The 23,624-nt window shown below is 38.3% G+C and overlaps 1 protein-coding gene across 3 annotated transcripts in view; it reads left to right on the top strand.

Annotated features, from left to right (window-relative positions):
* The window catches only part of SLC16A4 (solute carrier family 16 member 4), a 28,592-nt gene extending 15,236 nt beyond the window's left edge, over positions 1 to 13,356 (top strand). For all 3 annotated transcript variants that reach the window (XM_046010451.1, XM_046010450.1, XM_046010452.1), the window contains 2 exons: positions 289 to 382; positions 12,287 to 13,356. In XM_046010451.1, coding sequence (XP_045866407.1) covers positions 289 to 382; positions 12,287 to 12,411 — 219 coding nt within the window. In that variant the 3' untranslated portion in view covers positions 12,412 to 13,356. The remainder of the gene's footprint in view (positions 1 to 288; positions 383 to 12,286) is intronic.
* The last annotated feature ends 10,268 nt before the right edge of the window (positions 13,357 to 23,624 follow it).

A 23,624-nucleotide genomic window follows, 5' to 3' on the forward strand; every position in this document is an offset into this window, starting at 1 on the left:
TTCCCAATAAAGAAGAGCCGTGAGGATCAGGGAAGAAAGGTACCCCTGTGTTACCTTAAAGATTTAAAATAAGAAACCCCATGTTCCTTACTAATACAATGAAAACACTGCCTGCCTGGCACAGTAACTCTTCCCTGTTTGCCTCAGCTCTTGTAAGATACCAAGGCAAAAGGTCATCCAAAATCACCTCAGAAGTCGATTGTTCATGGTATTTATCCCTTTCCAGGCATAGGACTCAACAAGAGTTTCGCCTTCAATATGGCTAACACTGGGTTCTAATCCCTACAGGTTGATCTGTCTGGGAATTCTAGAATACACGGGTTCTTGGGACTTGCCAGTTTCTTTGCTGGGACGGCTATCCTTTCTGGACCACCTATAGCAGGTAACAGCTTAGCCATATTCTGAGCAAACTTCAACAGCTATGAAAGAAAATGCTGATCCATTATGTATGGTAACACACAATAACAGTATCAGGTTAGAAACCTGAAGACATCTCTACTGTCCCTACACTCACTCTCACATTCATTCACCAATCCAGGAGAATCTGAGGATTCACTAAACATGAATAGGTGGTTAATTAAGCAGCTTCTTACAAGATCTTGAGAGTCTTAGAGCAGGGATTGTATGTATATCTCCTTGCCTGGGAGACAATTGAGAGTTTTAGAAGATTCTCGAAAACTGATGATGCCTTAAACCAACCGAAGAACCAACCACTAGCATCTTTCATCTTAGCAGGAGTCATTACAGATCATGAAGGCTGTCTGACCCCTCTGCTGTTCAGATGTGCTACTCGCACAGCTTGTCCAGGGCTTCCTAGCATCTCTGATTTCCCAAGAGGGATGATGGAGGCCCTCCATACCCTATCTGGATCGAAGGTGGGAGGATACCTGACCTACAGGCCAGGATCTCTGCGGAGAGGATGTGTGAAGCCAACGACTGGTGACTAGTAAATATGAGTACAGGAAAATTTGAGGGAGTTCTGATATTTAAGCTAGCTTTAGACTAAAGCATTATTTTGTATGCACTTTTAACTCAAATGGACATTTTGTGCTTGCTAAACATTTAATCTAAGACTCTGAAAATACTACTCACACAGAAATATTTCTAGGAAACAGACTTAAACTTTAGTATTTCACACACTACAGGTTCTCAGTGTTTAAATGTCCAAATTACTATAGCATTTGCAATCATCCACAAAAAGGCATTCAGCCTAAAACCTTCTTTTACTTCCTTCAGTCCTGAAGTGAGAAAGAAAAAAGATACAATCTTGCCCCACTATCATTGTTTAAAAACTAAATAATATTTAGGTTTGCACCTAAATTTAAGACCTAGAAAACGCAACCAGCAAAAGGTAAAGTATAAAATTAGTAACAAAAATTATTATTGGATGGTAAAATACATACCGTTACCTGAGGTTCAATTTAGGTGTACCTTTTCTAAAGGAAAAGTTTATACAAATATACAGCCAACTCCTACTTGTGTTTATGAGCCTACCTCTGCCCATTTGGTCTAGTTCAGCCTACACCTCACACCTGGAAAGCAGCCTTGAATTTTAAAGTCAGGCCCACAACTGTGATGTAGGGGCTGGTAACAGGAGACTAAACACTAGACACGCTTAGCAGAGCGCTCTATGGCTGGGGTCCAGGTCAGCGAGCTAGAAAAAACAGAACTGAAATACAGCTTGTCGATGCATCTTCTCAATCTTGATCCTTCTTCTACAGCCATCCCAGGGATGTCCTGAAATGTTCCAAGCCTATTAGGCCCCAAATATAGGGAGGTAACAAATACCAGGGCAACAGAGTATCTTATCCAAATGATAAAAACATGTAACATGGGGCGCCTGGGTGGCTCAGCAGGTTAAAGCCTCTGCCTTCAGCTCAGGTCATGATCCCAGGGTCCTGGGATCGAGCCCCACATCGGGCTCTCTGCTTGGCTGGGAGCCTGCTTCTTCCTCTCTCTCTCTCTGCCTGCCTCTCTGCCTACTTGTGATCTCTATCTGTCAAATAAATAAATCTTTAAAAAAAAAAAATGTAACATGTTTAGAGATTTCAAGTTTTGTATGTTTTATATACATCTTAAAATGCTTATTTTTTTTTTTAGATTTTTATTTATTTCAGAGAGAGAGAAAGCATGTGCAAGTGCGGGCAGGAAAGGCAGAGCGTGAGAGAGAAACAGGCTCCCCCCTTGAGTGCGGAGCACCAAGCAGGGCTCGATCCCAGGACTCTGGGATCATGACCTGAGCAGAAGGCAGACGTTTAAACCGATGGAGCCACTCAGGCGCCCCCTACATCTTAAAATGTTGAAAGAGTTCAATACATGAGAAGACAAAGCAAGTTTTGTGAGGACTATTACTCTAAAGGAAAGAACTACAGATGTGTGTGTGGGTCTTGAATCAATTTGTTGGGTCATGATCCTTTTAATTTTTTTAATGAAAGAGAATAGATAAGGGGTACCTAGGTGGCTCAGTCGCTCTTGGTTTCAGTTCAGGTCATGATCTAAGCCTGGGACTGAGCCACGTGTCAGGCTCAATGCTCAGCATGCAGTCTGCTTGAGTTTCTCTTTACCTCTGTCCCCCTCCCACCAGTGCGCATGGGCACGCACTCTCACTTTCTCTCTCTCTCAAAAATAAATAAATAAATCTTATTAGGAAAAGAAAAACAGACTACAACAGAACAGATTAAAAAACACTGTGTATCACTTTATTTTAAGCACTTAGTTCATATTAAAAAAAAAATCACACCCACACCTATGTCATATAAAATATATGTGACGTAAAACATTTCTTATGGTCAGTGAGTCAAAAAAAAAATCTATAAGCCTTTTATTACCCAACGTCCACAATACCCTAGCACTATATGTGAGGATAAGGAGAGCTAATGGAAGAATTTTACCCACTAATTCTGAGGATATTATCTAGGCAATCATAAACTTCATAAATTCTACAAAATAGTCAAAGGAAGTGATAGGCTATTTCTGATAGCTTATATATAGATTTTTAGTCTGGGAGTTCCTCACAGTATCTTAAACAGGATTATAATAATATAAAATTCAGTTACATTTCCTTCTCTATACCAGGATCTCTCACAGACTGCAACATTATGCTAAGCATCTTGTTAAAGGGAGAAACTTCAGTAAAGTCCTTACTCAAGGAAACCATTCCTCTGTGAAACAAAAACAACAAAAAGAATTTTACAAAGGCCATTAGACTTGCTCTTAACTTTTGACTCTAGCAACAAGGACCAAAGAAGCATCAAAGAAGTTGATTTCCCGATTCACTCGGCTCTGGACAGTTATGGGCAGTCACTTTATCATCTTCAGCTTTAACTAAATCAAAAGGCTTACTGGCTATAAAACATTACATTCTCACCAAACTGAGATTTTCCCAATGTAGGAGATGCTCATTTTGCACTTACCTAGTTCTGTTATTATCAAATTGCAAAAGCTGAAATTCCTATAAAAGATTACAGGCATTTTAAAATTAGGAATCTAGCAAACAGTAAAATTTTTCACAATAACCCTTTTTTTTTTTTTTTAGTTAAAACACTAGTTTAAAATTGTATTAGCAATTACATTAACAGTACTTTTCTCCTCCTTGTATGAACTTGAAAAAGAAAAGCAAGTTAGTCCTACACAGCATATTTTAATAATTTGAAGAAAGAAGAAAAAACTGTAAGAAACCCATAGGAATCATATGACTGAGTTTTTTAAAAACACTTATTGGGGACCTGGGTGGCTCAGTGGGTTGAGCCTCTGCCTTCGGCTTAGGTCATGATCTCAGGGTCCTGGGATCGAGTCCCACATCGGGCTCTCTGCTCAGTGAAGAGCCTGCTTCCCCCTCTCTCTCTGCCTGCCTCTCTGCCTACTTGTGATCTCTCTTTCTCTGTCAAATAAATAAGTAAAATATAAAAAATAAATAAAATAAAAAACACTTATCTTTTAAAAAATGTAAATAGAGTATATGGGCAAGAAAATTATTTATAGACCTTCATTAACTCAGAATATGATAAGAAACACAGTAGCAACACATGCATCAGATCTTGAATAAAAATAACAGACAGGGACTGATGGAAAAAAGTGAAAAATGACTCCTCATACACACACTGCTTCTTCCATCTCACAGTCCCTGCCATTCCTAACACTCCATGATAAATTCAGTGTTAGTTAATACCAGGATCTGATTTAGATTAGGACAGTTTTTTAGGATTGTTCTAGGTTTCCTGACCAAAGGTGGTCAACAGACCTAAGTGTGAGCCAAATGTCATTGCTCATTCAAACCCAAGTACTATTTTTTGCAGGTGGATGGCATCCAGAACTACAAATTGGCCCAGGTGGAGGCCTTGGAAGGTTGTAGAAAATTAATGATATTTTAAAACCTTATTATATTTCTAGTTAATCCCTGTTAACAAAAATGAACCTGCAAAAACCAATATAAATACAAAAGTCATGCCTTAAGTAAACAAAGCATATAATCATATTCCCCAACATATATATAGGAATATTAAATTTCTAATCGTGTATCCAAGGCATTTGATATGTAAACTCAAAAATGCTAAAGGCTCAGTTTCACTTAAAAATAAAACCACCAAAAAAATAAATAAATAAATAAATAAAAAATAAAACCACCAACGGCCCATATTAGCTGCCTATAAAATAAAACTAAATGCAGTTCCCCTCTCTTCCACACACCCACCCACTGCCAAAAGATGAATCCTTTTATTATGCTAATATATATTTTTATATATATTTAAACCAGTCACAAATATAATCTGAAAACTCCCTTAAACCATCATCAATAATGATTTGATTATAACTTGGAATTCATTCAATAGTTACCAAACAACTTACTAGCACAGCACTCTCCCAGCTGCTATGGGGAACACAGAGAAGACAAAAGTTATTCTTGTAGCTCTTCCACAGCACCTTGGGTCATGGCATAGCACTGTCATATACACTACCAGAAATTAATATGGAGGACGATAGTCTAAAACCTTTAAATTTAGAATTATTAGAATGTACATTTTTTCTCTACTTCATTAATTGAAAATTTGGTTAAGTCACTGTAACCTGGTTATTGTGAAAACTGGTTGCCTTTGTTTTACCTTTATTTTAACTTAATTTGAATTCAATTAATTAACATACAGTATATTATTAGTTTCAGAGGTAGAGTTTAGTGATTCATCAGTTGTATGTAACACCCAACGCTCATTATATCACGTGGCCTCCTTAATGCCCATCACCCATTTACCCCTTCCTAAACCCCACTTCACCTCTAGCAACCCTCAGTTTTTTCCCTATGGTTAAGAGTCTCTTATGGTTTGTCTCTTTCTCTGATTTCATCTTATTTTATTTTTCCCTCCCTTCCCCTAGGCTCCTCTGTTTTGTTTCTTAAATCCCACATATGAGTGAAATCCTATGATGATTATCTTTCTCTGACTGACTTATTTCGCTTAGCATAATACCCACTAGTTCCATCTACATCTTGGCAAATGGGTCATTTTTTGAAGGCTGAGTAACATTCCATGTTTTACACACACACACACACACACACACACACACACACACACACACACACACAGTTTTACCTTTAAATAAAGGCATCCTGAGCTGTGGTATAATAAAAATGACCTTAATTTTTTTGACAAATTCAAGGAGAGTCATTTCTAAAGCTGAACAACTATAAGCTAGTTCTACTCCAGAGTAAGTTACACAGTTCCTAAAAAGAAAAAGAGGATCTTGCTATTATTTGTCAACTCACACCTCATCAGAAATACCATGGAGGGAAACTGGTAATTTTACACTAACTTTTCATCTGTGTTTTGTAAGAGCAGACAAAGGCTAAAATGGAAATTCATCCATCTAAGCTTGTCTCTGTCCCATTAATCCAGATAAGGTCATCTCCTCATGAAATGGTCACTCCCTCTCTCTACTCCAGCCTCATTTCAGATGTAATGTGAAACAAATAACTCCCTCAGGCTCCTCACTCCACCTTTTATCAACCCTGCCCTCTACAGTTTTATCACCTTGGCCAATCAGTTGAAAACTTCTCTATGACCTGAAATTTTATTTGGAAAACAAACAACTCAACCTTTTGATCTGCTATAAATCCACTTCAGAGGCTGGGGTAGGTGGAGATAAGTAAGAAGGCAGAGCAGAGTTCTCTATCCTCTAAATCCTGAGGAATATATTATATCCTGAAGAATCAAAAGAAAATAATGTAGATCATTAATTCTCTATGATTATTTTCCCCATAAACAATAAGGCCCCAAAGAATTGTAATTTGATTCAGTATTCCTAAGATTCATGAATCCCTACAAAAAATCTCAAAAATAAATTTTCAAATAGTTCTCTACTATGATTAAAAAGAGGGCCAGGGTGGAGTAGTCTTTTCTTCACAAAGCCAAAAAAAATCAAGCTTCAAATCAAGATTCAATCAATCAAGCTTGATTCAAAAATCAAGCTAACACAGAGGCACAATCCTTTTAATGAAATTCCTAGCATAAAGCAAATACATAAAGCACTCCCGATAAATCCTCCTTACATAGGGACTTTAGAGAGCTCCTGTCTTAAAAGGCAGTGAGGTTTGAGGGGTCTGGGTGGCTCAGTTGGTTGAGCAGCTAACTCCTGGTTTGGGCTCAGGTCATAGTAATAGCCAGCCGGTGGCTCCAGTGATGACAAGATCATTGTCTCTCTACACCTTGGAAGTCTGCCCAACGACTGGAAGTTCTGGTTCAACACCCGCTAGTCACTTACAGAATTCTCAACCACTAATTTGAACTAGCATCCAGGAACTTGGGAATTAAGGGCCTCATGGGTATATTTCCAGTTTTAACAAGATAACCAATAATATACCTACAGTAGCAATCCTAATAAAAAGGATTCATGGGGCACCTGGGTGGCTCAGTCTTTTAAGCATCTGACACTTGATTTTGGCTCAGGTCATTATCTCAGGATCATGGGATCAAACCCTGTGTCAGGCTTCATGCTCAGCACTGTGTCTGCTTGAGTTTCTCTTACTCTGGCCCTCCCCCTCCTCCAGTGCCCTCTCTCTCTTAAAATTAATTAATTCATTGAAAAAAAAGGATTCATAACTCAGCTCAACAATCTAGTTCTGAGATATCAGAGGTACTATTTTTTTTATTAAGGATTTTTATTTATTTTGACACAGAGAAAGAGAGACAGAGAGCACAAGCAGGGGGAGCAGCAGGTGCATGGAGAGGGAGAAGCAGGCTCCCCGCTAAGAAGAGAGCTTGATGTGGGGCTCGATCCCAGGACCCTGGGGTCATGACCTGAGCTGATAGCAAATACTTAACCAACTACACCACCCAGTTGCCCCAGAGGTACTTTTTAGACAGGATGTTACCCTTATATTTAAATATGTATGGCTTTGACCATAAAATGATGCAGAACAGTTTAAAAGTGTTGATGTCTAAAAAACTTTAGAACACTATATTAATATCAAGTTTGATAGACTATTAAAAAACTCATTTGCAAAACTGTTTATGGAAGCTGAGCCCTACGTCCTTAATTGTTTTCAATTATCAAAAGGAAACATTATTAGACATTCCTGCTTAAAATAAGGGTTGGAGCCACAGGCATAGGAAAATAATTTGGACTACAATTTTATTGTGCGTAAGAATCGACTGGGTCACCCCATGATGAATTATGCTTAAGGAAAGCCAAAGACTCTGCATGATGAACATGCATCTCAGATGAGTCTGAGGCAGGTAGTCTGTAAACACTGAGGAAGTGCTTACACAGGACTGTAGCTTAGGCAGTCTGTACCAGCTGCTGGTGCACTACTCCTCAGACTGATGGCTCCATGCAGTAGACACTTAGGTGGATGCAACACACCTTTGGATCATGGCTGGTATATTATCTTGTCTTTGTCATTCACAATGCTTTTGCTATGACCACAAAGGAATCCTGTCTTTTAAATGTCAACTTAGGTGTTTACATTTAAAGTAGTTAGACTATGATAGGTTCTTAACTACCAACAATCCTTTCTTTTAAAAACATACCCACATGTTTATAGCAGCAATGCCCACAATAGCCAAACTATGGAAAGAACCTAAATGCCCATCAACAGATGAATGGATAAAGAAGATGTGGTATATATATACAATGGAATACTATGCAGCCATCAAAAGAAATGAAAGCTTGCCATTTGCAACAACGTGGATGGAACTAGAGGGTATTATGCTCAGCGAAATAAGTCAATCAGAGAAAGACAATTATCCTATGATCTCCCTGATATGAGGAATCTGAGAGGCAGAGTGGGGGACTTGGGGGGTAGGGAAGGAAAAATGAAACAAGATGGGATCGGGAGGGAGACAAACCATAAGAGACTCTTAATCTCCCAAAACAAACTGAGGGTTGTTGGGGGGAGGGGGATGGGGAGAGGGTGGTGGGGTTATGGACATTGGGGAGGGTATGTGCTATGGTGAATGATGTGAAGTGTGTAAGCCTGACAATTCACAGACCTGTACCCCTGGGGTTAATAATATATTATATGTTAATTAAAAAAATACAGGGACGCCTGGGTGGCTCAGTTGGTTAAGCGGCTGCCTTCGGCTCAGGTCATGATCCCAGCGTCCTGGGATCGAGTCCCACATCGGGCTCCGTGCTCGGCAGGGAGCCTGCTTCTCTGTCTCTGTCTGCCACTCTGTCTGCCTGTGCTCGCTCTTGCTCTCTCTCTCTGACAAATAAATAAATAAAAATCTTTAATAAAAAAAAAAAAAATACATACCCCCAGGAGCCTTGAACTGTTTAGGGTTGAAAGTGCATTTGTACACAGCTTTTCCATACTGTTACCACAAAAGCACAGAGATCTAATAAAATCAGACCAACTATACAGTCTTCTTTTACTTTTGGTGGTGGGAAAAGGCTGATTTTTCTAACCAAATAGGTATTTCAATACCAACGAAGCTCTGAATTTAACTTACTTAGTAGCCATGTAAATCTAAGCTTATAACAGCTAATATATTCACAAAATAGTCAATAATACGAAATAACCCTACATTCTACATTTCATTCGTATTTTGCAAATTTTATAAATATAAATATAAAACTAAATACTTAGCAGCACAGGATTAACCAACTGAATGGCAACTGGATCTTAGAAATAGAATTTTTAAAGTTTACTACTATCTCAGTTATCACGTAAGAGTAAGAGGGAACAGATTTAATTTTTTAAATTATTATTATTTTAATTTTTATTTACTTAAGAGAGAGAGATCATGGGGCGCCTGGGTGACTCAGTGGGTTAAAGCCTCTGCCTTCGGCTCAGGTCGTAATTCCAGGGTCCTGGGTTTGAGCCCCGCATCCATCTCTCTGCTCACCAGGGAGCCTGCTTCCCTACCTCTCTCTCTGCCTGCCTCTCTGTCTACTTGTAATCTCTGTCAAACAAATAAATCAAATCATAAAAAAAAAAAGAGAGAGAGAGAGATCATGAGCAGGGAGCCTAACACAGGGCTCGATCCCAGGACGTGGAGATCATGAGCTGAAGGCAGATGCCCAAGCAACTGAGCCACCTAGGTGCCCCAAGAGAAACAGATTTAAAACTAATTATTTCATTAAATTTTGCATGGAAAAACAGGGAAAGTTCTAAATTATGCTAAATAATTCCCTGCCCTGGTAAGAAAATATATTAAATATATTTCAATCTTTCAGAAACATTTTGACTTTAAATGTGTATATGAAATGAATGGCGTATTACCAGTTTTCTAGGATTTATAAAGACAACCACTATTACCACCCCCCATTTTCCACTATTTTTACCTACAACCTCCTGACTTTTTAGCAGCACAATCTGCTTCCTTAACTAAGAATTACTAGTCTTTTCCAGAGCATTACTTCTAATGCTTACCTTACAATTCGATACATCTGCTGTACCGGTGGAAGTAAAGCAAGAATGACGAGGGATATAGGAAGGGATGCTGGTGCTTTCTGTACTTCCTCCTTTCTAGAAATTTGGGACTGTAACTTACCCATCTCTTCGATATCTCAAGGCCAATCACAATCAACATTAATACAAAGACTTGTCCTAGTCAATTTCTCTCCACATTTTTGCTTAACACTGAGAAACATTTAACTAGTTAGAGGTCACTGATCCAACAAGGAGTTAACAGGTAAAAAGCAAGTTAAAGGTAACTGAATTTAAGAGGCTATAAAGCATTCCATTTACTCATAACGTCAAGAACAGGAAACTTAGGGGCACCTGGGTGGTTCAGTCGTTAAGCGTCTGCCTTCGGTTCAGGTCATGATTCCAAGGTCCTGGGATCAAACCCCAATTTGGGCTCCCTGCTCTGCGGGAAGTCTGCTTCTCCCTTTCCCACTCCCCCAGCTAGGGCTCCCTCCCTCTCTCTCTCTGACAAATAGATAAAACCTTAAAAAAAAAAAAAAGAACAGGAAACATAAAGCTAATGAAGCAAACAAAAAATTAAATGTTTATATCAGAACCAAATTAAAAAAAAAAATACAAAAAAACAAAGCACAGGAGATAAAGACATACACAATCAGACCAAAAAGAGAAGAGGGTATACACACCCACTTGCTACACATTCAGTGAGAAATTAAGTTCCAAAATATAAATGAAAAGATACAACATAAACTCCATGAGGCCAGATATTTCCATCTGTTTCATTCACAGATACACCCCCAGTACCTAGAACTGTTTGGCACATAGCACCAAAACTTCTTTGAATAAATAATCAAAATAACAGCTTTAACTTTTTAAGGTATCTTGGGATTAAAAGCCAATTTGTATCTACAAACATAATATGCATATACTACTTTAGAAAAGAATTTCTGAGTGTGGTCAGTGGACACCTGGAAGTTCTAAGACCTTTTTACAAAGCCTTGGACGTCAAAACTATCATAATAATGATACTAGAACGTTATTTGCCATTTCACAGGGCTGACTTGTACAACAATGTTTAAAAGCCAGTTCCTTGCACAAATATTCTTTGCCACCATACACTCAGTTTTTTAAGAAAAGTGTTTCATTTAAAAAGTTCTGGTATGTGCCATTACCCAATGGCACCCACTCATTCTTCCTTTAAAAGAACATTTGATTTCGCGGGACTTATAGTCATCATTTAACCCACCTAAGTAGTCACTTCCTTTTTTTTTTTTTAAAGATTTCATTTATTCATTTGTCAGAGAGAGAGAGGGAGAAAATGCAAGCAGGGGGAGTGGCAGGCAGAGGGAGAAGCAGGTTTCCCGCTGAGCAGAGAGCCCAACACGGGGATCAATCCTGGGACCCCAGGATCATGACCTGAGCCAAAGGCAGACACTTAACCAACTGAGCCACCTCAAGTAGTCACCTCCTTTTCACATGCTCTCACAGCCTCCTGAACCTTCCCTTCATGCCCTTATGACATATGTAAGTCTTGTAGTTAAGACTCAACTCACATGAAACTGTACAGTCTGTGAGGGCAGGGAGCACGTCTGTTTTGGCTCATTACCATTCTCTCCTCCAACAACTAGCACACTGTTGGGAATGTAGTTTCGGTGAGGGAAAAAAGATACTACTATCACTTTTTTCTTTGGAAAGTAGTAGTAATTCGCTATTATTTTCTTTGTAAGAACAGTGGCCTTCTAATAAGATTCATCGTAAAATCAGGGGCACCTGGGTGGCTCAGTTGGGTAAGCGTCTAACTTCGACCCAGGTCATGATCTTGGGGTCCTGGGTTCGACACCCACATCAGGTTCTCTGCTCAGCAGGGAGTCTGCTTCTCCTCCTCTCTCTGTGCTCTCTCAAATAAACAAAATCTTAAAACAAAACAAAAAAACATGGGGTGCCTGCGTGGCTCAGTCGTCAAGCATCTGCCTTTGGCTCAGGTCATGATCCCAGGGTCCTGGGATCGAGCTCTGCATCAGGTTCCCTGCTTGGTGGGAAGCCTGCTTCTCCCTCTCCTACTCCCCCTACCTGTGTTCCCTCTCTCGTTGTGTCTCTTTCTGTCAAATAAATAAATAAGATTTTAAAAATATATATATCATAAAATCAGATGGTATACATCCCTAACTTTCCCTAGTTTCCACTGTAAGACAGCAGATGAGTTCTGAGTCCACGATGACTTTCTCCCCCACAGGGTTAAGTCCTTAACAAGGTGGAACAGATTTACCTTCATCAATAGAAAATAAGGCAAGCGGCTAGACTAACTTCCTAATGGGTCACAATACATACTATCAAAGACAAAAGGCTCCTTCCCTCGACACAGTAGATGGCTGAAAATTACTACCTCAAAGGTCTGCTTCACTAACAGAGACCACTCCTTCCTTCCAGGCTGGTTATATGATCACACCCAGACATACACCGGCTCCTTCTACTTCTCCGGCACATGCTTTCTCCTCTCTTCAGTTTCCCTGTTCTTTATACCGCTGGCCGAGAGATGGAAAAACAGAGCCTGACCAGAAAGGAAAAGGACTGCAATCAAGCAAGTGCTTAACAAAACACAATCTAAACTAAGAAGTCACTGCAAACAAAAGCTTGGAAGAAGCCAGTTTCCTCATTTGTAAAATGAGAAGGCAAACAAGATCATTTTTAAGGTTCCTTTTTGCTTTTGCATTCTGAGGAATGTCTAATTAATAGTGAGAAAAGAATAATAGCCACTTAAACTAAGCCTTTGTTAGTATTTAATCAAAAAGACTAAAATATTTATCAGCCAAAACAACTACCTTAGGTATTAAGTAAAAATCCAAATGTACTTAATAAAAAATTGACCAAACTCTCAATAGTGCCTTGATAATTCAGCCCCTAAAATATGTGGAGATGAAAAACCATTCTCATTAGCTTAAAGACGTATTAAACGTAGCCACTGGCTGACTAGGACTCTAAAATCTGAATGAGTATCAAAGCCTTTTTGAGTGACTAGTATGGTATACATCCTCCAGAAAGTTATCTTTCCTTATTAGAAGTAATTAGAAGTAACCTCTGTTTTCATTATTTTGTTTCCTAAATTTTCTATGAGAAATATATATTGTTACGTAATAAAAAGTAAGAATTGCCAAAAAAGGAGGGGTAGCAACTGGGTGGTACGGTTGGTTAGAGTGCCTGACTCTTGGTTTCAGCTCAGGTCATGATCTCAGGGTTGTGAGCCTGCTTCTCCCTCTGCCAGCAGCTCCCCCTGCTTGTGCACTCTCATTCTCTCTCTCTGACAAATAAATAAGACCTTAAAAAAAAAATCCTTTATTTCAAGATCATATGAATAGTATTCCTGCCCATCCAAACAATATTACTTTTCATTATACCTAATTATCTAAAATATTCAAGCTTAATGATCTAGATATGTCTTTAGACTTCTAAGTTTCAGGGGCACCTAGGTGGCTCAGGTGGTTGGGTATCTGACTCATGGCTTTGGCTCAGGTCATGATCTTAGGGTTGTGGGATCAAGCCCCATGTTGGGCTCCATGCTTGGCAGGGAATCTGCTTGGGGTTCTCTTCCTTTCCCTCTGCCCCTCAGCTATGCACTCATGCTCTCTCTCAAATGGATAATAAAATTTAAAAAAAAAAAAGAAAAAAGGAACTACAAGTTTTATATGAAGGTTGAATAAGTAGCTTTTAATGAAAGATAAACTATGTTTTGTTTTGTTTTTTAAAGATTTTACTTATTTATTTGGCACAGAGAGAGCACAAGCAGGCAGAAAAGCAGGCAGAGGGAGAGGGAGAAGAAGGCTCCCCACTGAGCAGGGAGCCCAACATGGGGCTCAATCCCAGGACCCCAGGCTCATGACCTGAGCAGAAGGTAGACACTCACAGAATAAGCCACCCAGGTACCCCTAAACTATGTTTTAAAAATATAAAATAATTATGTTAACTAGTTAATAATGTCACTCAGACTAAGCAATTACATGTGATTAGAGAGCCCTTCATTTCATTATTTGGGTGACTTTAAGAGGAAGAAAATACCTAGAGTTCTCTGTAACACCAAGCTTCCCTATAATCTCTTTCACAAGACTCTTTCAAACTACTGCTGTTAAAATTAAATAATTAAAATAAATCATTTAAAATTAAGTTAAAAAATTGGACCCCGAGATCATGACCTGAGCTGAAGGCAGAGGCTTAACCCACTGAGCCACCCAGGCGCCCCAACAACTTTATTTCAACACCCAATATATACTCATCACTGAGGGAGGCACATTTTATATATTATTTAATCTTCACAACTTTAGAAACAGATAGCATGATGCCCATCTTACAACAAATAAAGTCAAAGAAATTAAACATCCAGTAACTATGAATTGTGAAGTCACAATTCATACAGACTAACACGAAACCCTACAGTGTCCCCCCAGATCACCCTGACTTCTCTCCAGCACAAGATTACAAAGCTGATATAACTGGAAGCAGTTATAAATTTGTTCTAACTCAAATTGGCATAAAATTTTATAATATCTAGATTGAAATAAAAAGGAGAATGCAAAGTAGCGAAGAACCAGAACAAATGAAAGCAACAAAACACATCTGCTACAGTACAGTAACAATGTAGCTGTAACGATAATTAACTTTTTTAGGTCTTCCAATATTCATCTAATCTTACCAAAGATGGTAATGCTTGAGTATAGGCCACTTGTAATTAGCTCCTCAGTACTAAAATATTAGTTGGAATGTTTGTAAATTTTAAGCCTTAAAATATACATAAATGTATTTTTGTATTTAGTAGAGCTATGATAATTTGAACATAAAAGTTCAGCATACTGGGGCGCCTGGGTGGCTCGGTGGGTTGGGCCTCTGCCTTCGGCTCAGGTCATGATCTCAGGGTCCTGGGATCGAGCCCCACATCGGGCTCTCTGCTCAGCAGGGAGCCTGCTTCCCCCTCTCTCTCTGCCTACTCATGATCTCTCTCTCTCTCTGTCAAATCAATGGATACAATCTTTAAAAAAAAAAAAAGTTCAGCATACTTTCTTCTCAGCTACTTACTGTCTTATATTTGAAACTCTTGGGTGCCTGGCTGGCTCAGTTCGTTGAGCAACAACCTTCGGCTAAGGTCATGATCCCGGAGTCCAGGGATCAAGTCCCACATCAGGCTCCCCGGCTTCTCCCTTCCCTCTGCTTGCCACTCCCCCTGCTTGTGCTCTGTCAAATAAATAAAATCTTTTTAAAAAATTTAAAAAATAAAACTGTCAAAGATACCATTTCTTGCAGCTATTACTCTAAGACGTGCCATACTATCACCAAAACAGAAGGAATTTTCTACATATGTTGATCATGAAGTACTATTTCTGATACTAAAACTCTACCTTTATGGTACCTTTAACTTTTGAAAGTTCTTTCCTACCCATTATCTCATTATCATCATGTCAAGCCTGTAGGGAAGCTGAACAGGTATTATTATTCCTATTTTATACTTAAGGAACAAAAGCAAATGAAAACCAAGTTATTTGCGGAAAGTTACAAAGCTAGTCTTTAACAGAGCCAATTCTGAAACCCAATTACCAGTGTTGATTAGATCACGGCCCCTGGCTTTCCCTTCTTTAATGATTGTCTAGAAGGTTAAAATTTAATAAAAGCAACAACTACACTTAAATGCACCGAGTTGGTAATTTTGTGATATTTTCCAAATAATCTAAGCATATTAATATATGGGATGCTACGTTTGTCTGCAAAAAGTTAGCTTAGTTAATAAACTTGTCCTATTGTAAAATCAGCTTTTTCCATGAGAAAAAACACACCATGTATTAGTATTTGATTTTAGTTATTTTTATGCAAGACAATACAAAACATGGACAGTGGTTTCTCTGAAGACTTGAATACAAAAAAAGTCCAATACTTTTTAAAAACCTTAGGTGTTTCTCTTAATCCTAAACCAACTTGTAGGAGGCTTTATGTACACATATTTACCTCTTTTGCCTACTCATTTCCACAAATATCACCCAACTGTCTCAGACCAACTGTCTCAGATTTATACCTAAGGTCTTAACATATACACAAACAAAAAATAATAGAAGTGACTGGAATCAACTTTGTAAATAAATCAGTTAAAATTCATGTTTTATTTCTGAGAGGTAAGCTGGTATTACCTACAGTCACTGAGACAAATGACAATCATTTCTTAAAAAAAAAAAAGAAAGAGGAGCACCTGGGTGGCTTAGTTAAGTGTCTGCCTTTAGCTCAGGTCAGGATCCCAGGGGTCTGGGATTGGAGCCTCACAGCGGGGCCTAGAAGCAATGGGCTCCTTGCTCATTGGGGAGTCTGCTTCTCTCTTTGCCCTGCCTCTGCTCATGCTCCCTCTCCCTCTCTCTCTCAAATAAATCAAATCTTTAAAAAAAATTTTTTTTTAATTAAAAAAACAAAAGAAAGAAAAGGGAAAAAGAAAAGAACCTAATCCCTGGTAACATTTCCAACAGAAGCTGGGATATTGTGAAATCTCCTTCTACACAAAATAATGATCAATGGTAAGCTAGTGAAGCTTTTCTTTAGGGATACAGAGAATAAACTTAGATAGGGTAACCATTATCTGGTTTGGCGGGAAACAAGAGTTCCTGGGACACAGGACTTCCAGTTTCAAAACCAAAATGAGTTGGCCACCCTTATACTCTGAATGTCTAGATATTTGATAGCGCAAAGCTAAAACCTGAAGTTTTCTTCTAGCAACTGCCCCCCCCAACAAAAAAGAAGAAAATCACAAATTCAATTCTATTTTTACCTCATTCAAGCCCCAGTGAGCAAACAGAAACAGGCTACACATTAGTAGTTAAGGAAGGGACGCATACATTTTTAATAAGAATCCACTTTCAGACATTAACTGCCCAGGGACTTGGAAGTAATGGAAGACTTCCAGCTTTCACTTCTACTATTTTTACAGAAGTGACAATTTGAGCTGAAGTAAAGCCAAGATGTCCCAACTCTGGTTCATGTCAAGCAACAGGAATGTTTTAGCTGGGAAGAGAAGTCTGTCAGGACCAAGGAAATGAGAAAATTAAGTGTTAAAAGAGTAAGGGCCAAATTGTTTTCCTTCCAATATCTCAAAGCTAGTCAGAGTTTAGCATAATTTGCATACATCAACCTATAGACTGGAGTTTATCACACTTGACTAAACAATTTCAAGACTAAATGCCCCAGCTGTGTAGCATAGCCCTCTGAAGCCACAGCAGTAAGATGACTCACCAACTGGCAGGTGTCTTAAGGTCTACGAATAATGGATGTCTACCTGGATGAAAACAAATATATGTGCCCAACAGACGACCTCATCCTGCTTGGCAAAGAAAGGAGAGAAACTAAAAAACTGGTCAGTAGTACAGTACTTGTTCTATAATGGAAAGAATAGGACTTAGCTCAAAAGAAGAGACTTGTAATTCATGCAGACTTTTAAAATGTCCTCTGTACATATTTTATATTCCAATTTTCATTTACCAGAAAGGTTCAATAGAATAAGATCTAAGAGGATAAAAATCAATTTTATAACCCCCAAATTAGAAATAACTAAAAGTGAGAATTGTCATACTGAGTTTAATTGTTTCAAGAAATGTGAAGTCAGAGTCACGAGAAAAATAAATCCATATTTAAACCCTCCTATTATAGTTAAGGACTTGATGTCAGTTTCCACTCAAGTGAAAATTAGTAGTTGATGTTTGAGTTCTAGTTCACTGACGTATTTCCTTATTGAAAACTGACACCATGCCAGTTAATAAGATATGGGTTTATAAATATGGAGTTTAAAAGAAACTTACCCTTTCCCTTTGTGCAGCTCTGACTTCCAACCCAGTTTCTATAGAAACAGGAGGACAAGTGCCAGTGCCAGAAGTCTGCCAATTAGAACTCATCTTTTAGTTGCTGAATAATAAAGTCATATCCCAAAGTCGGCTATAGGTTTTTGATTGTCAGTAGTTCCTAAAAAGAAACCCAGGAGGAAAAAAAAAGATGTTTAACCAATTATTGTACTTAAATATTCTCCCTCCTTTAAACTTGGCTATTAAAAAAGGTGGAGGAGGTTGATCCAATACCATATATGTTAAAAACATTTTAAGCTTGGCAAAGCTTCAGATATCTCTAAACTTAAGGAGCAGCAAATTTAAGAAAAGGTGTCTTTGAAGGTTCAAAATACCTTTACACTCATACACTGAAGGAAAAAACCACTCATGTGTCACAAAAATAAAGTACTGTCAACCACCAAACCTTAAAAGTTGGATGAATTCATTCTTTTCTGTGAAATATATTTTCAGTAAGATTATAATACTGCAGACAAATGAAGTTTGTCAGGAGCGATAAATGATGACATAGGTTAAGTCTCCACTAAAAACAAACATCTCAGGTCTCAGGAGAAATCTATAAATCAGAAATGAACCTAGAAAAGTTTTCTGGAGAAGCTGACTGCCTCCAAAGCAAATATGCCAATTTAAAAACTAAAACATTGTGGAATGTGAATAATCTTGCTGCACTTCTTCAGTTGATATCAACAGGATTGCTTGGTTTTTTAAGAGTCATTTATTATGAAAATTTACACAGTAAAAAACATTCCTGTATCTAAATTGATACATTGCAATTTAAGAGTAGTCCCTGATCATTCATACCAGACCACTCTCCTTAATATATGGATCTTAATATTTATTATGTTTTTTATCACTGATTAATATGAATTAGATTCTTAATTCTTATTGCTATGTGAGGAAAATCAGTTCATTTATGGAGTTACTATCAGATTACAATTAAAAACCAAAGCAATTCAAACCCACTCCTCCATCCTGTCTATATCCATCCCCATAGAGAGATCTAAACCTACCTCTACCAAATTTTCTAAAGTACGAGGCAGCTATCAGCAGTGTCTCAACTATCCTCACCCATGTCTGTAAAAAAATAACATGTTCTATCTCACAATGAAAAGAGTAGACTAGAACAGAATAGGAAGGAGAGAAAAAAGAAGCATAACAAAATAAGCAAGAACCAATAAGCAAGAACTAACCAAGACAGGCAACAACAACCCCTCCCCTGTCTTGGGGACAGAGACCTCTAGTAATTTCCTGGTCACCAGAAGCTCACTACCTAAGAACTCTTTGTTCCTACTTTTCTTGATGAAGATATTTCCTGAATGTTTTCAAGTAAATGTCACCTAATGAACAAATCATTAGGTGACCCCAACAAATGTCAGCCTAATGAACAAAGCAGAAAATCTTACCCATGAGGAGTAAGATTCTAATCATCCAATTTTAGCATAGAAAATATTTATTTATCTATAGCTTAAGCACTGCTTCTTAAACTTTAAAGTACATACAAATTACCTGGAGATCACATTTCACGCAATGGGTCCGGGGGAGACCCTGTAATTCTATACTTCTAACATGTTTCCAAGTGATGGTTATGCTACCAGTCTGAGGCCCACACGTTAAAGGGTTAAGGCTACTGAAAGACTAAGCAACATATATATACTGTACTCTGAAAGTTTTTGGTTTTGATTTTCAAACAGTGCTTAAGAGGCTCATTGTGTGTGTTTGTGAGGCTGTTTAAGACCTGTTTCTAAAGCAATGGTTGTCAACCCCGGCTACACATTAGAACCATCTGGGGCACCTCAAACAAAAAATAATACCGGGGCCTTGGCAAAGTCCCACTCCACCTAGATCAATTTAAATGAATCTGAGTGATTTGCAGGCACTGGCACTAAAAAGTTCCTCAGGTGATGCTGACGTAGAAGCTAATGTAGCAGGAACCATGTATGACTACAGTGGAAGCTCTTCTGACAATGGGCTGAAAGCAGAAAGAATAAGACACGACATGTTGAAGAAATAAGATGTACTAGGAGGAAGACTGCTTTGATATGAAATCTCAGGGCCGCTGGCAACTCTGAGCCTGAAGAAGAAATACAATCTCTACTATGCTTATTTAAATAAAAGAACACTGCTGATCTCTGAACAAGAACATTTTCAGTCTTACAGTGAATAGGAAATGCTAATATATCTTTGGAGGAAATAGTATCTTTGACTTGTCAGCAGCTGAAAGATTTCCTATTTTGAATTACTTATATTGCATCTGTCTTCAATTAATGTAGCTAATTAATTCTTCAAATATTTGGGTAGCTATTATCTGCCAGGCATTATTCTAGATCCTGGGAAAAGTTGAAGGAAATTTGTGTGACTTTCCTGAGACAGGTAGTCAAATCTTTTTTTTTTTTTTTTTTTTTTTTTTAAAGATTTTATTTATTTATTTGACAGAGAGAGATCACAAGTAGACAGAGAGGCAGGCAGAGAGAGAGGGAAGCAGGCTCGCTGCTGAGCAGAGAGCCCGATGTGGGACTCGATCCCAGGACCCTGAGATCATGACCTGAGCCGAAGGCAGCGGCTTAACCCACTGAGCCACCCAGGCGCCCAGGTAGTCAAATCTTGATCAAATCACATCACTCCGCCTCCTGGAAACTTTCAATGTCTTTCTATTGAATTCAGCATTTGTCCTTGGCAACTTGTCCATTACAGTTCACTATCTCCCTTCTTCCATCAGAATGTCAGCTCCATAAGAAAAGAGAAACTTGTTTGTTTTCTTCACTAATATACTCCCAAAATCTAGAATAATTCCTGGTATATAACAGATATCTAAATATTTAAAGAATGAATTAATTCAACACTAATTGAAGATAAACCCAGGTTACATAACCCAAAATAGGAAATCCTTCAACCATCTAGAAGTCAAAGATACACTCAACTTCCTAATTCCATTCTGTTTCAATCCTATCAGTAACCTGCTTCAGAGGTAGTATATATAGGTGCTGGTTCATTCATGGAAAACAACTTGCTCGTGTACATACACATACTCATAATCCTAGAATCACTTTCATTTTAATTTAAAATAGGCTGAATTCACAGTACTTTTAGATTAACATCTGAAACCTCAAGGATACCCCAATCAGTTTCTGGTTGTGTATCCCCTACCCAAACTCACAAAACTTTCCTGGTACTCCTTTAGCATTTTGTAAACTTTTTAAAGAATGGCCCTTCTTACAGACTGTTATAAGGCAAAAAAATCACATACTAAGCTAGATTGAATTCCTTGGAAAAATAATTACACAACTATAAGGGTTACTTAAGTTACAATATTAAGTGATAAGTTCCCTGGCATTTGCAGTTTCATTCTGTTTATTTCTGTAATAGCTCTGAATTTATCTTCTGGAAATACCTCCTTTCCATCTCCAAGACAGAACACTACTCTGGCTCTTCTCCTTGGGAATCTTTTCCACACCAACCCCCCTTCCCATGCCTTATATATGACATTACCCCAAAGTTTATATTTTAGCACTCTACTCTCTCTGGGGCCAGTGATGCTCAACATGTCGCCAACCACCACAAACTACATCAGAATTACCGGGGACACTCATAGACCAACAAAGACTCCTGGGCCATGCCAGCCCTAGCAAATCCCAGAATGCTTGGGGTAGGAGTCAAAGGCCTGAATGTTTCCCAAAAACCACAAGTGCTGATACACTCTGTAGCTGGAAACCCACTGCCCAGACATTTTCTCAAGTTTGCAGCTTTATCCTATCCCAGCCTCCGGAAAAAAGCAGTGAGGTCTGACAGCACAGCAACCAAGAACTCTAGGTGAAACAAAGGCCTGGTTACAACCCTGGCTCTATCAGTTCTAGCTGTCAGATTATGGTCTGTAGTGAAACTTAACTGAAACAATGTGTGCATAGGCCTTGGCAGAATGCTTGGCCTAAGTGGATATTTAATCAATGATTGCTACTATTAGTACTGTCCCTTTCCATCAACCTGCCTCAAACTCATTATGCATCCTCACTTCCCACCTTCCTCGAACTGCCTTGCCTTTCAGGATTCCCTCCCTAGTTCTGTTGAACTGACCATTTCACAAGTTTTCCAGGCTTCAGCCTGCTCAGCTTTTCCATTGATCAACAAGCTGTTTTGTTATTCATGCTTATCTGCCCAACATCTCAATCCCAATCTCCCTCATCATTCCACATCCTCCTCCAAAGAAATTATTTGTAAAGTCTTTCTTGACTATCCCAGCTTAAAGGAAACTTTAAGTTCATGTACTCATAGATCCATATCACCTGTAAAAATTCGTTAGCAATTCATCAAAAACCGGCCTGTGACATCCCTTACAACGGTCTTAAACTGTGAATTTCCCCCCTGATATTTAACCATTTACTTGTTTATATCTAGTGTCCCCAATGACAGTATAAGTTGCTGACACGGGTAGAGCCTATTTGATACTTTCCATCTATATCCTCAGCACCTTACTTCTTAAGATAGTCAGCATTCAAATGATTATACAACAACTCTACCTGAAAGCTTAATGTTACAGCATTTGAGTAGAAGCATGTTAAGTAATTTGACCTGAAGGTCAAAATCTCTTCTTGGCTGCTAAGGACAATCTTGTCTGAGGTTTGAAGGAATTCTGTCATTCAATAAATTGCTTAGGGAACCAGAGGGAGATGTAAGTGGTGGTCAGATAAGCCATAATCAGATAACTCATTGTAAAAAGAAAAACAGATGCTGCAACCAGCCATAAGCACTAAATTTACTGCCTCAGATAAATAGCTTGTAAACCAGAACGTGACTTAAGCTACAGAAGTGGCAATTTAAAGACTCTAAGTTGTATTACTAAAATCCAGGTACTCCCTATTCTCATTTTAATACCACAGCCAGGCTTTTCAAAATAAGCCCAAGTCAATTCAGAGGTTTTCTTGGAATAATTTCCTTTATAGCAGAATCCTATATTTAGACCATATGAAAGATACTGAGAAACCACAAAAAGAATTCAAAAAGGCAGGTCCCAATTTATAAAACCAGAACTCTAGATCTAACACTCAGCCCAATTAATAATTTTTCCCTCATGGTATAGCTAGAAATAAAATGATTTCATGAATAGTTTCAAAAGATTCTCATGCTGTGTACCCTACCATTTTGCATGATATGCTTTCATATACAAATAAATGGTTCTATTCACAAACTTTTCTTCTTGTTCTTGAGATGAAACCCGAGATCTTAGAAAGAAACCAAACATGTATAAACACGCAGAGTGTCACATAATCTTCCTTAAATCATTACAGTGATTTAAAATACTTGCTTACTATTTGGAAAAACTACTTAATGGGCTTTCAGTGTGGACTAGCCAGAGAAAGAAAATACGTTGGAAATTGACATTTTCAACAGGTATAAAACATCTGAAGAAATGTAGGTGAGATCATCTAGCAATTTTAGATGACAGCCAACTCATAAGCAGGTTTTAAAAACTTGTAAATCACACAATGACAAACTGAAAGGCAAAAACACACAACTGCACTTCACCTTTCCCCTTTCGAGATGAAAAACCAGAACTTTGTGAAAAAGAAACATTCAACATTTCAACCCTATTTAAAATAAAGGAAACCTAGTTTTATCATACACTAAAAAAGCCGTGCTTATTTCAAGTTGCCAAAGCCTCATACCAGATTAATTGGCGGGAGTGGGTTGGAAGGGCTCAGAAGGCTGGTAGGACTAGAGGCACAACAAAAATGGTAAGAGCAGACAAAAGCTAGATTTCTCGTTAACATTGCCGATTCACTTCCCAAAACTGTAGTTGCCTATTTCCATAATTCAATCTCTTTGCAAGCCAAAAAGAAAACTAACCATTTTGGCTAAACTGTCATTCCCAGCATAATGGTACTTTTTTTTTTTTTTTGGTGCTATATACTAACCCAGAGGTT

The sequence above is a fragment of the Meles meles genome, chromosome 1 (assembly GCF_922984935.1).
Source record: "Meles meles chromosome 1, mMelMel3.1 paternal haplotype, whole genome shotgun sequence".
Taxonomy (NCBI): Eukaryota; Metazoa; Chordata; class Mammalia; order Carnivora; family Mustelidae; genus Meles; species Meles meles.